The sequence below is a fragment of the Argentina anserina genome, chromosome 6, assembly GCF_933775445.1.
Source record: "Argentina anserina chromosome 6, drPotAnse1.1, whole genome shotgun sequence".
NCBI classification, from domain to species: domain Eukaryota; kingdom Viridiplantae; phylum Streptophyta; class Magnoliopsida; order Rosales; family Rosaceae; genus Argentina; species Argentina anserina.
Window position 1 is genome coordinate 7,700,981 of NC_065877.1, and position 16,118 is coordinate 7,717,098.

The window sequence follows — 16,118 nt, forward strand, 5'->3', positions numbered from 1 at the left end:
TTTGCAGTGAAGTGTTGCTTCCTAGCAATCTAGAGCAACAAGAATGTAAATATTGATTTATTTTATAATTTATTATTGTAAATTTTTATTGTTTATCATGGTTAAAGAAAAGAACACACGACAACATTAGAGGAGGTGGGCATTGGGTGGGAAAACTAAAGGTGTATCTCTGGGATTAATTATCATACTTCGATGAGTAAATAAAAGTCCACAGTTGAAGGTTTGTTAAAGTTGTTAACAGCTTTTCACCGGTGAGCATTTAATTCTCTTCATATATGGGTAATAGTTCAGAATTGAATCCCATTATTGTTACCTACATTCAACCCACCAGACTCATATTTATTCTCATGCAATTCTTTCCCATTTTCTCATTCTTATGCTATCTTCCATCTCTGGCCTATCACCCTCTCTCCTCTCAATGCTCTGTTTTTTTTTTCTAAGTGATGATATAGAAAAATCTGGGATAGGTCATTGACATTGTATTGAGGTGACATAGCTACTGCACTCTCTGGAGAATTTGATTGGTCATATCTAGTGGTTTTAGGAAATGGGATTCTTCTCATTGGTGACAGGAAGGCCTGGTGCAAGTGGGTTTGGATCAGCTTCAACTGCTGAGCAAGTCACTAATGGGATTGATGCAAGAAACCTCACTGTCATTGTCACTGGTAGCTGCTTCATTTTCGTTTTCCTTTGTGTGCTTTCTATTTTGGTGTCCTCTACCTGTTGTTAAATTTTGTCCGTAGTAGCAGTATAAATTTTCAGTTGGTCAGATTTTGATTTTCATGCTCAACTTGCCTCTTACACCAATATGTGGAACACAGTGTTAAATTGTTTTCCGATGTATAGAACTATAGACTGCTGAGGAATCTCTGCAACATATAAATTTGCTTATTATTGGTAGAGACATGAATGAGAGTTTATAAATCTAAACTCAGGCCAAAAAGAGACGGGTCATAAACCCACCACCTTGCTTGCATTTGATTTTTGGGGTATTAGGGGTTAAAATATGTATTATATTTCTACTCTTGCCCTTTTTGTCTCCTATTGATGTCTCTCCTTCTCCAGGGAAAGGATATGCTCAAAGAACAAAGAACAATGGTGAACGTTGTTCAGTTCTTGTCCTCAGAAACCTTAAATTCGACGTCTTTTGTGTCATATACTTAAGTAAACTGTTATAGATGCCTTTCAGTAAACATGAATCTGGGCTATGTTGAATTTGGATTTATTTGTTCGATTTGTTGTAAGATTGCTGATCTTGGATGTGAAATGCAGGTGGGTCGAGCGGGATTGGGCTGGAGACGGCAAAGATCTTGGCTCTTCGAAGAGCACATGTCATAATTGCTGCTAGAAACATTGAGGCTGCAAACGAAGCGAAAAAGCTCATTCTTGAAGAGAATGAGAAGGCTCGAGTTGATGTTCTTCAACTTGACCTCTGCTCAGTCAACTCTGTTAGAGCATTTGTTGATAACTTCATTGCACTTGATCTTCCTCTCAATCTCCTAATGTGATCATGATCTCCTTTCTCTCTTAGTCAAGCTTTGTGAAATTCATTTCTCTTCATTTTCGGTAAATTGGTTTATTTTTGTTGCAGAAACAACGCTGGTGTTATGTTCTGCCCTCATCTGCTTTCAGAAGACGGTATAGAGATGCAGTTTGCTACAAATCATCTCGGTAATTAAATTTTTTCTTGATAAATGATTTGTTTCTTATTTACTCTTTTCTTATGTCGACGTACGTAAACCCTAGCTCTTATCAAATTACTATAATGGGGTGCTGCAGTTGCCTTTTATCTCGTGACCTATCATTGCAATTAACTCCCCTCATGTGAAACTTGTTGACAACAATGCGCTACTTTTATCTTCTATATAGAAAAAGATATCAGATTACCGTGTTGATGTAACATTTCAATTATGACAACTACCTAATTTTCAGGTCATTTTCTCTTGACAAACCTCCTACTTGAGAAAATGAAGCACACGGCTAAAACCACCGGCGTTGAAGGCAGAATTGTGAACCTGTCATCGATTGCTCACATACACACCTACGACAATGGGATTCGATTTGAAAGGATCAATGATCGAAGTGGGTACGTCATTGCTATTTAACACTTAACTAAGGCATATCATGGCTATAAACATATAATAGACTTATAAGCAGCTTAACTCTCGCTAATTCTTTGCTTGTATACTCAGTTACTCGGACAAAAGAGCATATGGACAATCCAAACTGGCCAATATACTCCACGCTAACGAGCTCTCCCGTAGGTTGCAGGTAAATTGTTTTGCCTTCAGTCCTTTCATTTTCAAAGCTCAAAGTTTTTACCTCTTGCAGTGTGTAGAAAACATCTATAATTGTTAAAAAAGATTCGAAAGTACTCTTATGCATCTTAGACTTTTCCTGAGTGAATATACTCAATTATATTATTCGCAATTTTCTGCCACAAAATCTTGTCACTGGTGGTTAGTCAATTTTCAGTAGTTCATCAATGAGCGTCCTTAGGTAGGTACGTGAATACTGTCCCATAGATATCCGTATCAAAGAATGATTTGAAGAACAAATAGATAGAAAACGGAAAGTGGTCACATTAATTAATAGAGAATTTAATCACTGTACTTAAGTGTGTAAAAATGAAATCACAAATCTGTACTTAATAGAGAATTTAATCACCGTACCATAATCACAAATCAAATCTGGTAAATTAGTATCACTTCAAGCTTAATTAAAAAGTTTGCAAAAATGAATTATACGTGGTAAAAACCAATGTTTTAAAAAACTCAGCTTAAAGCTACTTACATAACACCTATGTTTTTCGGTCCGGACACCGAAACTCGCCTTTTACTATGCCTTAGAAAATAATCTTTTTAAGTATCTTTTTATATTTATTTATATAATGTGTTTAATTTGAGGAAAACTATCTAAACGTTTGGATTATGAATTTCATTATATCTAAATGCAATAAATTAGTAAGTTCTTATGTATATTTGTTCTTTTTGTATGTGTATAATTATATATTTACACATGTAACTACTAATGTTTTATAACACAAGGCTTACGCCTTATGCGCCTTAAGTTTTAAAACTCAAGACTCTCAAGAAAACGTCTTGAGTACACATTCGCTTTTTAAAATATTGGTAAAAACTTAAAATGGACCCCTTTGTTGATTGTAATCAGAACTTAAGTATCTGTTCTAAAATGGTAATATCGACCAAATTGCGTGCCTGGCCTTTGCAGGAAGAAGGTGTGAATATCACTGCCAACTCGGTCCACCCAGGAATAATAATGACACCTCTGATGAGGCACTCTGCTCTTCTAATGAGTATGTTGCATTCAGATATGCATAATTAATACCAGAAAAGAATTTTCACACTACTTGAATAATTTTGATTCGCTCTATTATCTGCAGAAACTTTTAGGTTTTTCACCTTTTGCATTTGGAAGAATGTTCCTCAGGTAATCTCCATCAAATGCGTCTAGCTATATATTACGTAGAGATAAATTTCTTGCGGCATACATATGAGCCATATTACACAATCAGATAAGGGTGTCGAAAGCATGAAGTAAAACTCAACTGTTTAATGATCTTAACCAGGGAGCAGCCACAACATGCTTTGTAGCACTCCATCCAAAAATGAAGGGTGTGACCGGAAAATATTATGTCGACTGCAACGAGATGAAGCCGAGCTCCTATGCCACAAACGAGAAGTTGGCGAAAAGACTGTGGGACTTCAGCAACAAATTGATTGATGGAGCTTCTACTAAGGGCTGATGAGAAGCATGACAGCTTCTTCTGGACTCTGTGATCAAAGTAGTACTATTACAATATATGAGCCCGCAAAGCAGGAGTATTTTGTGGGACTAATGCATGCGACTGTGCAACTGTAATGTCGATGTTATAACACGTTGTTGTTTGGTTATTGTTTGTTGATAGTAGTTGCATTGTCTCATTTATTATGTACTGCTTATTATAAAGACACGCACCAGTACCGGACCTCCGTGCTTTTCAATTGACATACTATATACGGACTATGGTTAAATACTTCATTAGTTTATCTTTAGCACTCAGTTCACATTTACCATAAACATGGCTGAACAATATATAGTGTAACTAGCTTGCTGCTTGTGAGATGGTCAATAACCAAACGTGCATCAGGCTTGGGCATGAGCTAGAATTGCATATTATTTATGGCTCCAATATGAGAGTGCCAATACTTTACGCTTATCTCGCCTCTTGTCCGATGATGTTGCTTTCGATCAAGGGACAGAGGTTAAAAGAAAGTCGCAAGTTAAATGAAATGTATATGTAAATATGTCATACGACTAGATATTCAAGATGTCATTGTACATTATGAGGGTGTCGAGGAAGCGGATAGACTGCAGATGGATGCTGACTAATGATGTCCTGCAATGACGACTTCCGAATGAGCATTTCAGTGATTCTTATAGAGTTATAGAGTTATAGGTGTATGTGGGAGTAACAAAAATTAGTGATCAGAAGTTAAGATAAAGTGGATACAACCGATTAAGTGACAATAAATGCAAGCAGTAAATACATCTAATTTATGATGACAATGAAGCTGTTAATGAAGAGGAACAATGAAGGTGACATGAATGTTGATCATTAACAGATAATAATGATGATTCATGAATACTGGTGGAAAACCGACACATCAATGAGTTGTTATGTAATAACCCAATTTTCTTTTTTGGAGTTAAAATTGTATGAATTCGTTGAAATTGGTAAACTTGGTAAATTTATTAAATCGCATTTTTCGCTTCATGACGATGTCAAATCAAAAACGGAACCGTCGTTGGAAATTAAAATTAGAAAAACGTTACGTTTCCACGATGCAGGAGTCGACTTTTACTCAATCGCTCGTTTATGAAAACTTCCTTCATGAAAGTTGTAACGATTTCGTGGACACATCACGCGTTCTAATCGGACGTCGTACATAAAAGTTATTAACGACGGAAGTTAGTTTCCGATTTTGGAAAAAGGTATAAAAAGGAATAATTTAGAATTAGGGTTTCCAATTTCGGAAGCCCTCATCTTTCTCTCTCTCTCTCTCTCTCTCTCTCTCTCTCTCTCTCTCTCTCTCTCTCTCCTCTCATCCGCAGCTCTCCCCGACCCTCTCTCTCTCAAAAATCGCCTTCGGTGATCTTTCGACCCAGGCCGCTGTGGCTCTCACCGCCGGCCTCAAGAGCTTCGCACGGGACACAAAATCAAACCAAGAGCACGACGCGTCCTCCCGCGCGACGTCCCAAAGCCCCTACAACTTCCTCCGCCGTCCAAGCTTCGTCGTCGGCGAGATTAGGGCACGTGGACCAGCTCGACATCGCCGCACCGCATTGCCGAAGCCACCTGCTAGGAGATTGGACCTCGATTTTCGCCGTCTTGATCGCCACCTTGTTCAAGCTCCTTCGGCGACACTCCGGTGGCTTCAAGGCTCAATCTTGGTAAGGGTTCGTTTAATTCAATTGTTGTGATGGATTGTTTGTGAGATTGTGGAGATTGGTGGAGAAACTAAGGAGGAGAAGGAGGTGAATGGAGTACCGCCGTCTTAGGCAGCGCGTGAGAGGGCGTGAAGGCGGCTTAAGGCCGTGGAAGGGGAGGAGAGGAAGAAAAGAGAGGTTTTGGGCGGTGGTGGGCAAGCCACGCGCGCCGGAGGTGGCGCGTGAACAGTGATTTTTCAAACAGTAATTTTTGTAAAAGTGATTTCTGTACGGTGAATGTAAAAAGTAATTTACGTACAATAAATGTAAAAGTATTTTACGTACAATAAATGTAAAAGTGATTTATGTATACTAATTGTAAAAGTAAATTTTGAAAAGTAATACGCAAACAGTACGTATATGAAAAGTAATACGTAAACAGTATGTATTTGAACAGTAATATATGAATAGTAATTATGTGAACAATAATTTCGTAAAAACCGGAAATCGCTGAACAGTAAAACTTTAGTACTGATTCGGCATTTGAGGTTTTACGTAACGTTTATAAATCACTTATCATCCATTCTAGGTGATCGACACAACAAGTAAAGGATACGCTTGCGGAATTGTGGAAATTATGCTCAGGAATATAAGGTGAGTAAATCTCACTATGACGAGTCTACATTCAGAGTTAAACTTATTTTAAAAGATCGAATTATGATATGTATATGATATAGTAGGTTGTGTATGTGTATAAATGGTAAAACTCGATACATATATATGAGTTGTCATATTATGCACTGTCATACTTCTTTTTCCTAATGAGATATTGATATATATATATATATATATATATATATATTATTTGAGCATGAGTGGTTTTGGTTTTGGTACAATAACATGTGAGGAATGTATTGTACGTGGTTTTAACTTGAGTTATGTTAAAACGTTTTTGTTGTCTTCGGACCTGTCTTTGGACGTGTTGGCATGTCAGAACCTAGCCTTAGCCGGGCGACAGTTACGATACAGTTAGAGCTCTAGTCTATCTGCCGGTGTACTGGCATGAGAGGTAACATATGGGTTATCGGCTTATGAGTACCCATATTTTTGGATATTAGATAGCAAGTGGTTGCCAAATGTCTGACGGTGTACTGCATGAGGGGTAACAGATGAGTACATGGGTCTCATAAGTACCCGTATTATAAATGTATTTGGGTAAACAGATGGGTTGCCCGATTTCTCATGAGCACCTATATTTTCAGATATTATTAGACAACCAGATGGACCAGCCAATGACTCATGGGTACATTTATAATTGAATGTTTTCAGCATTTTTTTCTATATTTATATGCGAGTTATATTGTTGTTTTACTCATACGAGCTGCAAAGCTTACCAGGTTTGTGTTTACAATCCTGGTGCACCTATTCGATAGTGTATGGGATAGTTCTGCAGGTGTGGATCAACGGAATTGACGAAATACTCTGAAGAGTTCGAAGTTTATTTATTTATTTTGTGGTGAGGATTGTGAGGATTTTACATTTCCATTTGAAATAATGCTTGAATTTTAAATTGGTTTTGTAATAATCCATTCGACTGAATTGTATTATGAAATCAGTAATGATACGCTGTGACGATAAGATTTATTGAGATTGTTTTTTTGAGTTTTCATGGCTTCGATTTCGAGTTTCATACTTCAAATTTCGGGGTCGTGACATGTTACAACTATGATAAATGTCATATTTATCACCTGAGTAAATGAGACAACATGAATGCATGATAAAACCACATTGCAATACACATGAATGATGAAATTAAGGACAATCATAAATGGTACTAAATATTCATAAAGAAATCTCCCCATATAAGGATAATACAACAGAGAGGTAAGGGAGGTGATTCTGATTGTGAGAAAGCTATTCAAATTAGAAACATACTGACTTTGGCATCAGAGAGTTTTCTGCATGTGCCCCCTATGCCTCATCATTTAGCCCGCGGATCCGAAAATTCCACGGAAACCCGCAAGCCCGATGGGCTTTTACCCGGTCCGGCCCGCAAGAAAGTCCGGCAAATCTCGTTTTCCGTAGGTAGAGGGTCGAGCTTAGTTTAGAGGTGTGAAACCCGACCTGGTCCGTGGGCCCGGTTCGCCCAAATCCCGCAAGGCCCGGCCTGTAAAATTCTGCCAAATAATAAAATATTATACATACATATTATATTAGTTTTAGAATAAAACTATCGCATTATGAAGCAACTGTATGAATGAAACTTCTCGGAATTGATCGACACCAGCCGATGTGATCGGTATATATATTCAGTGACCCTATAAAAATTTCATCTAATTCGGACCTCGTCTGATTGTTGAAATTTCTGGTAAATCGAAAACAATACTAATATGCCCAAAGTGAGGACCCATTACAAAGATGCGAATGCCGAAAGCCGTTTGCATATCTAAAATCATCTAATTTTTTTCACTGATCGTGCGTGGTCGCACCGAAGAAACTCATTTGGTGAAGCCCTAGTTAATGGGGTTTTAATATGTCAAAATACCTTTTTTTTGTTGACCGTAGGTACGAACGGTCAAACCATGTCCAAAACGGACGAAATTTTTATGGCATCCCTAAATATATAATCTGATCACATCTATTGGTGTCGATCGACCATATTTTAAATTGAATTGTCGATCGCCGAAGTGTCTACTAATGCATCATAACTTTTTTATTAGGTTTAGAATAAAACTATCGCATTATGAAGCAACTATATGAAAGACTTATCAGGATCGATCAACACTAGCCAATGTGATCGGTATATATATCTAGTGATCATGTAAAAATTTCATCCAATTCAGACCTCGTTTGACTGTCGGAATTTCTGGTATACTAAAAACACTACTAATATGCCCTAAGGGAAGACCTACTAGCAAGATGTGATCACCGAATGTCGTTTGCATATATGAAATAATCTAATTTTTGTCACCGATCGTGCGCGGTCGCACCAAGAAAACTCATGTGGCAAACCCCGGTTAATGGGGGTTTTAATATGTCAAAATGTTTTTTTTTGTTGACTGTAGGTATGGACGGTCCAACCATGTCCAAAACGGGACGAAATTTTTACGGGATTCCTAAATATATATACCGATCACATATGCTAGTGTCCATTAATGTATCATAACCTTTTATATTAGGTTTAGAATAAAACTATCGAATTATGAAGCGACTATATGAAGGAAACTTCTCGGGATTGATCGACAACAGCCAATGTAATCGGTATATATATGTAGTGATCTTGTAAAATTTCATCTAATTCGGACCTTGTTTGATCATCGGAATTTCCGGTAAACCAAAATCACCACTAATATGCCCTAAGGAAGAACCCATTATCAAGATGCGAATGCCGAAAGTTGTTTACATATTTGAAATCACCTAATTTTTGTCACCGATCGTGCATGGTCGCAACGAGGAAACCCATTTGGCAAAACCCCGGTCAATGGGGTTTTAATATGTCAAAACGCCTCTTTTTTTGTTGACCATAAGTACGGACAGTCAAACCATGTTCAAAACGGACGAAATTTTTACACAATCCCTAAATATATATACTGATCACATCTGCTAGTGTCGATCGATCATATTTCGAACTGGTGTTGTCGATCGCCGAAGTGTCTACTAATGTATCATAACCGTTAAATTAGGTTTAGAATAAAACCATCGCATTATGAAGCGAGTATATGAAGGAAAATTCTCGGGATCGATCGACACTAGCCGATGTGATCAGTACATATATTTAGTGATCCTGTAAAAATTTCATCTAATTCGGAACTCGTTTGACCGTCGGAATTTCTGGTAACCAAATACACCACTAATATGACCTAAGGGATGACCCATTACCAGGATGTGAATGCCGAAAGTTGTTTACATATTTGTAATCACCTATTTTTTGTTACTGATCATGCGTGGTCACAACAAGGAAACATATTTGGCAAAGCCTCGGTCAATGGAGTTTTATTATATCAAAACGCCTTTTTTTTGTTGACTGTAGGTACGTACGGTTAAACCATGTTTAAAGCTAACGAAATTTTTGCAGGGTCCCTAAATATATATTGATCACATCTACTGGTGTCAATCAACAATATTTCGAAACTAGAATATATTTGTGACTTTTTTTAAATATTTTCTAATAATTATTTTATTGTTCCAAATCTTTAAATAAGAGTATTATGTCTTTTTTAAATACAAGCCCGCAAGGCCCGGCCCGACACTTAATTTAAATGTACTAAGGCCCAGCCAGAGCCTGTCACTCATGATCCGGGACGAGCCCATTGACGAGCCCTACCCCCCCCCCCCCCCCCCCCCCTTACCAAAGATCGATCAACCAAATCAAAGGAAAGATAAGACAAACAACAATCCACGTCAGTTCATGTCCACGAATATATAGTTTGGAGAGTCAAACGCCCTTGAGGAATTTCTCATCACCAACAATTGGCGCCGTCTGTGGGAACCCGCTTCTCCCTAAAAAGAAATGGCAGGGATTGATCATGATGGATTCACGTTTCAATTGCTTGGCTTGGGAGGTAGTGGAGGCAACAACGGTTTTGGTGACCTCAATCTACCTTTCTCAGACGAAAAGAGAAAGAACTAGAGCAGCTTCGAAAGGAGAAACAAGACTAAGAAAAATGGCGACGGAAGAAACTTGAGCGTATTCTGCACGTGGAAAACGCCTCGTCAGATGGCAAAGTAGAAGCGTGTCAGTTGCATAGCATGACAAATGTGGACGTCAACGTGATCAACTGTGGAATCACTGGCGGAATCCTACATGAAGGTATAGATGGAACGCATAATGGGGGTACAAATAGTAGCGTGAAAACACATCGACAAAAAAGAGCGTGCATGGAGGAGTGGCATGAGAAGATGGAAAAGATGATTAACGAATGTAAGCACACGGGACCATGTGAGCTCGCAGCGGAGATAGCAAGGGACATTGGCAAGTCACCTTTCACATATGATATTTTGAACGTGCAAAATCCATGAAGGTTTGTGACCCCAATATTTCAATAGTATGATGGGACATCAGATCCGGTAGATCACATGAAGGGGTACGAGCAACAAATAGTCATTGAGACGACTAATGAAAAGCCGATGTGCAAGCTTTTCCCTTCAATTCTTACAGGGTTGGCGTCAGGTTGATTTCAAGATCTGAAGCCACAGTCTATCCCAAATTTTGATACATTGAGTAGAGTATTTATATCTCAGTATTTATGTAGTCGAAAACAGATAAAAGATATTGCAACCTTGTTTAACACTAAACAAAATTCAAGAGAAAGTTAGGGTCGTTCTTCGAACGATTGAAGGACGAAATGAGACATGTTAATTGCGATCCACAATTTGCAGCGGTCGCATTCCATGAAGGACTCCTCCCAAAAACCTCTTTGTACGAGAGTTTGCTTCGTGATATGCCGAGGGACATGGACGATGTCACGACACGAGTCGAGGGTGAAAGAGATGCATATGAAGCCCAAATCATTGGAATGGTTACCTCGGACAAGATTGCTAGTGGTAGAAATAATCATTCCAACATACGATTTACTGTTAACCCTCGAACCATATATCACAAACACAAGCATGAATGAATTTTTGTTAAATCCCCACCTCAAGCAGAGTCTACATATGACATTGAAAGAAGAAGATATTGCCCCTTACACGAGGCACAAGGGCATGGGTTATACACATGTAAAGCTTTAAAATTGGCGATCTTGGATCTTATGAAAAGAGGAAAACTTATACAATACTGCGTGGTTTGAATATTTTTGGTAGTTGATAACTATGTTAAATAAAGTTCCTTATGATCTATTTTTATTATTATTCTTACTATGAGCGAATTTTTATGAATGAAATAAATGAGGATGTTACAAACGAAGTATGTGGAATGTTACGAACAATACATGTGACAATGTTATAAACGAATTGAAACATGTGACACGTTATAAATGACGCATATGACAACGTTATGAACGATCGAAAGATGTGGCACGTTATAAACGGCACATGTGGTAACGTTATGAACGGAATGTGTGAAGCGTTATGAACAAAAAAATGTTATGTACATGAGATGTGTTATAAACGATAAATGACAAGTGTGGTAACGTTATGAACGAATTACTTGTAACATTGTTTTAAATTAGAACATGTAGCTTGGGGGTAAGTGTTGAGTCGTTTGGCAGCGGTAATATTGTTAGAATCATGGTGTTTATACTATTTTTGTGAATGTCGATAGAGAAAGACAGGGGCAAACGAGAGTTAAAAGGAAAAAGACAATCGTCTGTCTCGTAAATAAAAAGGCGAACGACTTTCTTTTTAAACTGAGAGAGAGGAAACAGGGATTAACGGGTAAAAGAGATGAATGCGAGAAGACGATGTACTACATGAGGGAAGATGATCACTCACCAGGAAAGGCAATCGCGAGGAAAGAAGCTCCCGAGGAAAGACGATCGTTCGCTAGGAAAGTCGTACACAATGGAAACGACACAAATCGTTCTCGTAGAGATTGACATTAGCAAGGAGATGACTCATCTCCTCCTCGCAAGGGAAAAAAAGGAACGTGAGCATACAAAGTAGCTGCTCGCAAGGATATACGAACGCAAAGAAATGCATGCGTGTCTAACTAGGGATGGCAATGGGGAGGGTAGGGTCAGGGGATTGAAAAATCATACCCATACCCATGTCTGTTTGCATTCCCGTACCGGTCCCGATCCCCGTTATAGGATACTGGGTATTCTCCGTACCCATACCCTTAGGGGAATAAGTTTCCATACCCACCCAAATTCCCATTAATAACAATTTATTTTAATATAAAAAAATTCCATTAAAATACACAAAATATAAAAAAGATTAAAATAAAAATCAAATATCATAATAAAATTATCTCTTTACGTCAAAAAATTATTGTACGTGCAAATAATCACAAAATATATTTTTAATATTTTTCTATTTATTTACAATATAAGGATGATATAACAGAGAGATAAGGGAGGTGATTCTGATTGTGAGAAAGCTATTCAGATTAGAAACATACTGACTTTGCATCTGAGGGTTTTCTGCAGGTGCCCCTCTGATCGATCGTCCAAATTAAAGGAAATGCAAGACAAACAACGATCCACGTCAGTTCCTGTCCACGAATAGGTAGTTTGGTGAGTCAAACGCCCTTGAGAAATTTCTTGTCACCAACAGTGTACTTTGAACAATTATTCCTATAACTAATTATTGAGACAATCCATCAGTCTATATTGGTTGATGTTACGATGTATACCTATGTAGCATGAAAACGTAGAAGAATGTGCATTTCTCGCTTCTGAAGCATAACGACTACAGAACTGCGATGAAAACGGTCAGAAGCGTTATTCCAATAAAAATTTTGAAAGCGCCGTGGAAACACAAGTTTACGAAATAGAAACGCACATTTCCAATAAAATAATGGTTTTGAATTAGGATTTGATTTCAACAAATCAATGATTTCAACAAATCAATGATCAATTGAGCTCGAGATTTTAAGGGATATAGATTAATTACCAAGGGAGATGGGAATGGATCGCTGGAGCAGCTCGATCTTGCCAAGGATGAAGAACGACGACGATGAAGCCCGACAACGAGGTGGTGGCGGTGTCGCAGAAAAACAAGAAAAAGAATAGCTCTAATTAGACTTTGGTTAAAGAAATTTGAGAAAGAAATGAGTTGGATTTAAAGGTAAAGGATTGGCTTACCATGAGAGGAACAAAGAGGCCGTCGGAGTCCTGATTCCTGGTTGGAATCCATGGAAGCTTGGCTACTGTTCAATTCTCAATCAAATTGGAAATTGAACTATGAGGATGATTGATGGACATCAATCATTACGTAGAGGAAGAGGAGGTGAATCGGATGGTGAGATTGCATGTGGGTTTCCGGCAAGGACGGTGACGAAGAGGGATGAGAGAGATGGTGGCAGCTCGGTGGACAAAAAATAAAGCACGAGAGCAGTGCTCTCTGTTGTGTTGTCGAGTGAGGAAGGAAGAAATGAAGGGAGGGAGGAAATTGGCCAGGTTAAAAGGAAAGGAGTTGGGCTGAGAACTGGGCTCGGGTTATTTGTCCAAGAATTGATAAGTTGGGCTTATTTTAAAGAATAGAACTAAAAGCCTAGACCAATTTTTACGAATTGATCCAACGGTTGAAATGCGACGTTACTAGATCGACGGTCACAATTGTAGTTGCGTAAAACAAATTTGAGTAAAACATTTTTAAAGTATGAGAAAATATTTGTAAAGTCACAAAAATAAATTAGAGCGTTGGAAATTCTCATGGCAACGTGTAGTTTAATATCGACGTATTAAACTACGTTATTCGAAAAATGTCGATTATTTAATCCAAGTGTGTTGGTTAAACGAGATTAAAAATCTCAGGTATTACATTTTGTATAACTTATATATATATATATATATATTATTTTATTCCGATTTTTCCAAAATGTACCCGTTTCTAAAAAATTTGAAAAAAAAAAAACACTTCCGCATTTCCGTACGTTTCACTTTCACGTATCCATACATGATTCCATGCAGCTTAGATGTATTATGTATACACCTAGCCTTAAAACCACTGCTCTATACGACCACAAATGCATCACTGGATGGTGTCACACTGACCGTATATGCATGTCACCTGTTGTTCTCTCTTTCAAGGAGTTAACTGAGGGCAAGGGCAACACATGCATACCGAGCATGCCATATAGTCATATAGAGCAGGACCAAGATTAAGATCGCTACCAACTGATCGGTTTATAGTTGAAGGCAGCCGAAGTTCAGAACCAGTACTTCCAGCAGGATATCTGTCTGGAGGAGTACTTTTGGCTAATGTGTCGTCTTATCCATTCGGTCATATCTGGTTGTCTTGGCATAGCTATTTTCTGTACTTTCCAGTAGAATTGATCAGTTCCTGAACAGTTTGGTGTGCAACATTAAAGATGAGTACGTATATTTGTAGAAGTGTTCCCTTCAGACGCTCAACTCCTGTCAAGAAATGTAATAACTAATGGTAATTACGAGCATTTAAAAAAAAAGTAACTACGAAAATTCTTCCCCCGCTAGGTCGAGGTTCACTTTCTGACGTGGCTAAATAACAACTATATATTTCATTGTCTAACTATAGTCAGACTAAACTCCTTGTTTCTCCAATTATCCGTTAACGTTTAATTGGAGAGAGAATGGGAAAAATGGTAAAATAGAATAGGGTAGAAAATGGTAAAATTTCTAAGAGATACAGACATTGTTTCTCTGTAGTTCTGTTATATTGGTTCTCATATACAGTTCTCCACCGACGTTCTCCAACCCTTCTGGTCCTCCTAACCGTATGTGCTCCGCTCCAGCGCTGTCGCAGCCTCCCAATGCCACCAACAAGGTCATTATCCTAATTCCCAATTCTCCTTCTTCCAACCTAACATGGCTAAGAAATCTCAATTCCAATTTTATCCACAAAATTAAAACTAAACCCTTGACGAATTGGGCTTCATTTCTTCCATGTTAAGACTCTATGATCCCTCTTCCTTATCCTTGCCGTAAATCCCCAGAAAGATAAGGAAGAGTCGATAATCCAGCGCCCTGACCAGCTTAGGAAGATAAATGAGGAAGTTATCGGCAGCCGATTAGTGATGTTGCTTAATGAGAAGTCTATTGCAGGGGGCGGTGATGGTGCAAAAGGAGAGTTGAGATTGGGCAAAGTAAGGAGACATATGAGATTTGTTGGGTCATCAATTTTGGATTGGGTTTGAGTAATCTTTGGGTTTTGGTTTTAAAATTATTATAATTATTTTTCTGATTTTTTTTTTAAAGCAGGTAATTTATCTGATTTATTAACAAAGTTTTGGAAACTTGTGAATATCAAAAACAAATTAAAACTGTAAATATATTTATAATTACACCACATAATGACATAGTTAATTTTCAGGGACTTTTCTTGGTGTCGAAGCTATTTTCAATGAATTTCATAAGGTTTTTGAACATTAAATTTTGGATAAAATACTGGTCACTCCTCACAATTTTACAAACTCGACAGTTTATTCCTTCAAGTTTCAATTTCGACTGATCACTCCTTATACTTTTCAAATTTGAGCAATTTGGTCATTCTGTCATCTTTCCATCAAAGTTGGGTGTTAAGTCTATCTAATTTTTAGATATCCAAAAAACAACTTAACACTCAAATAGGATGGAAAGATGACGGAATGACCAAATTGCTCAAATTTGGAAAGTATAAGGAGTGATCAGTTCAAATTGAAACTTGAAGGAGTAAGTTGTCGAGTTTGTGATAGTTTAAGGAGTGACTAGTATTTTGTTCTTAATTTTTTTTAACATCAAAATTTAAGTTCAACTACATACACATGGCGCTACAGTGATGCGACAATTGTTCGCTTATTTTTGTTTTGACTTTGTTTAGTGGTTTCAGAATTTTAAAAGCGTTTAAAACTAGCTCTAGTGCCTAAAAAAATCCAAACATTATTGTGCTCTACACGGCCATGCAAAAATTATTGGATATATATTTGCGTAACATGGCTACTGTTAAGGAGATATTATGACACAAAGGGTAGACCGAGTGGATCGAGACCCAAACGACGTCGAAAAAAGGTGAAATTTTAACCGGGCCTATGTTTCCATGTAATGATCACATCTTAAGATCGGTTTTCC

General features: G+C 37.8%; 1 protein-coding gene across 1 annotated transcript; it reads left to right on the plus strand.

The window, feature by feature from the left end:
* Positions 1 to 507: 507 nt before the first annotated feature.
* On the plus strand, positions 508 to 4,008 carry LOC126798707 (short-chain dehydrogenase TIC 32 B, chloroplastic-like). Its single transcript, XM_050525746.1, has 8 exons — positions 508 to 665; positions 1,273 to 1,504; positions 1,592 to 1,671; positions 1,933 to 2,086; positions 2,193 to 2,271; positions 3,232 to 3,316; positions 3,404 to 3,450; positions 3,590 to 4,008. The coding sequence occupies exons 1-8, from the start codon at positions 548 to 550 to the stop codon at positions 3,764 to 3,766; spliced, it is 972 nt and encodes a 323-aa protein (XP_050381703.1). The 5' UTR covers positions 508 to 547; the 3' UTR covers positions 3,767 to 4,008.
* Positions 4,009 to 16,118: the final 12,110 nt, after the last annotated feature.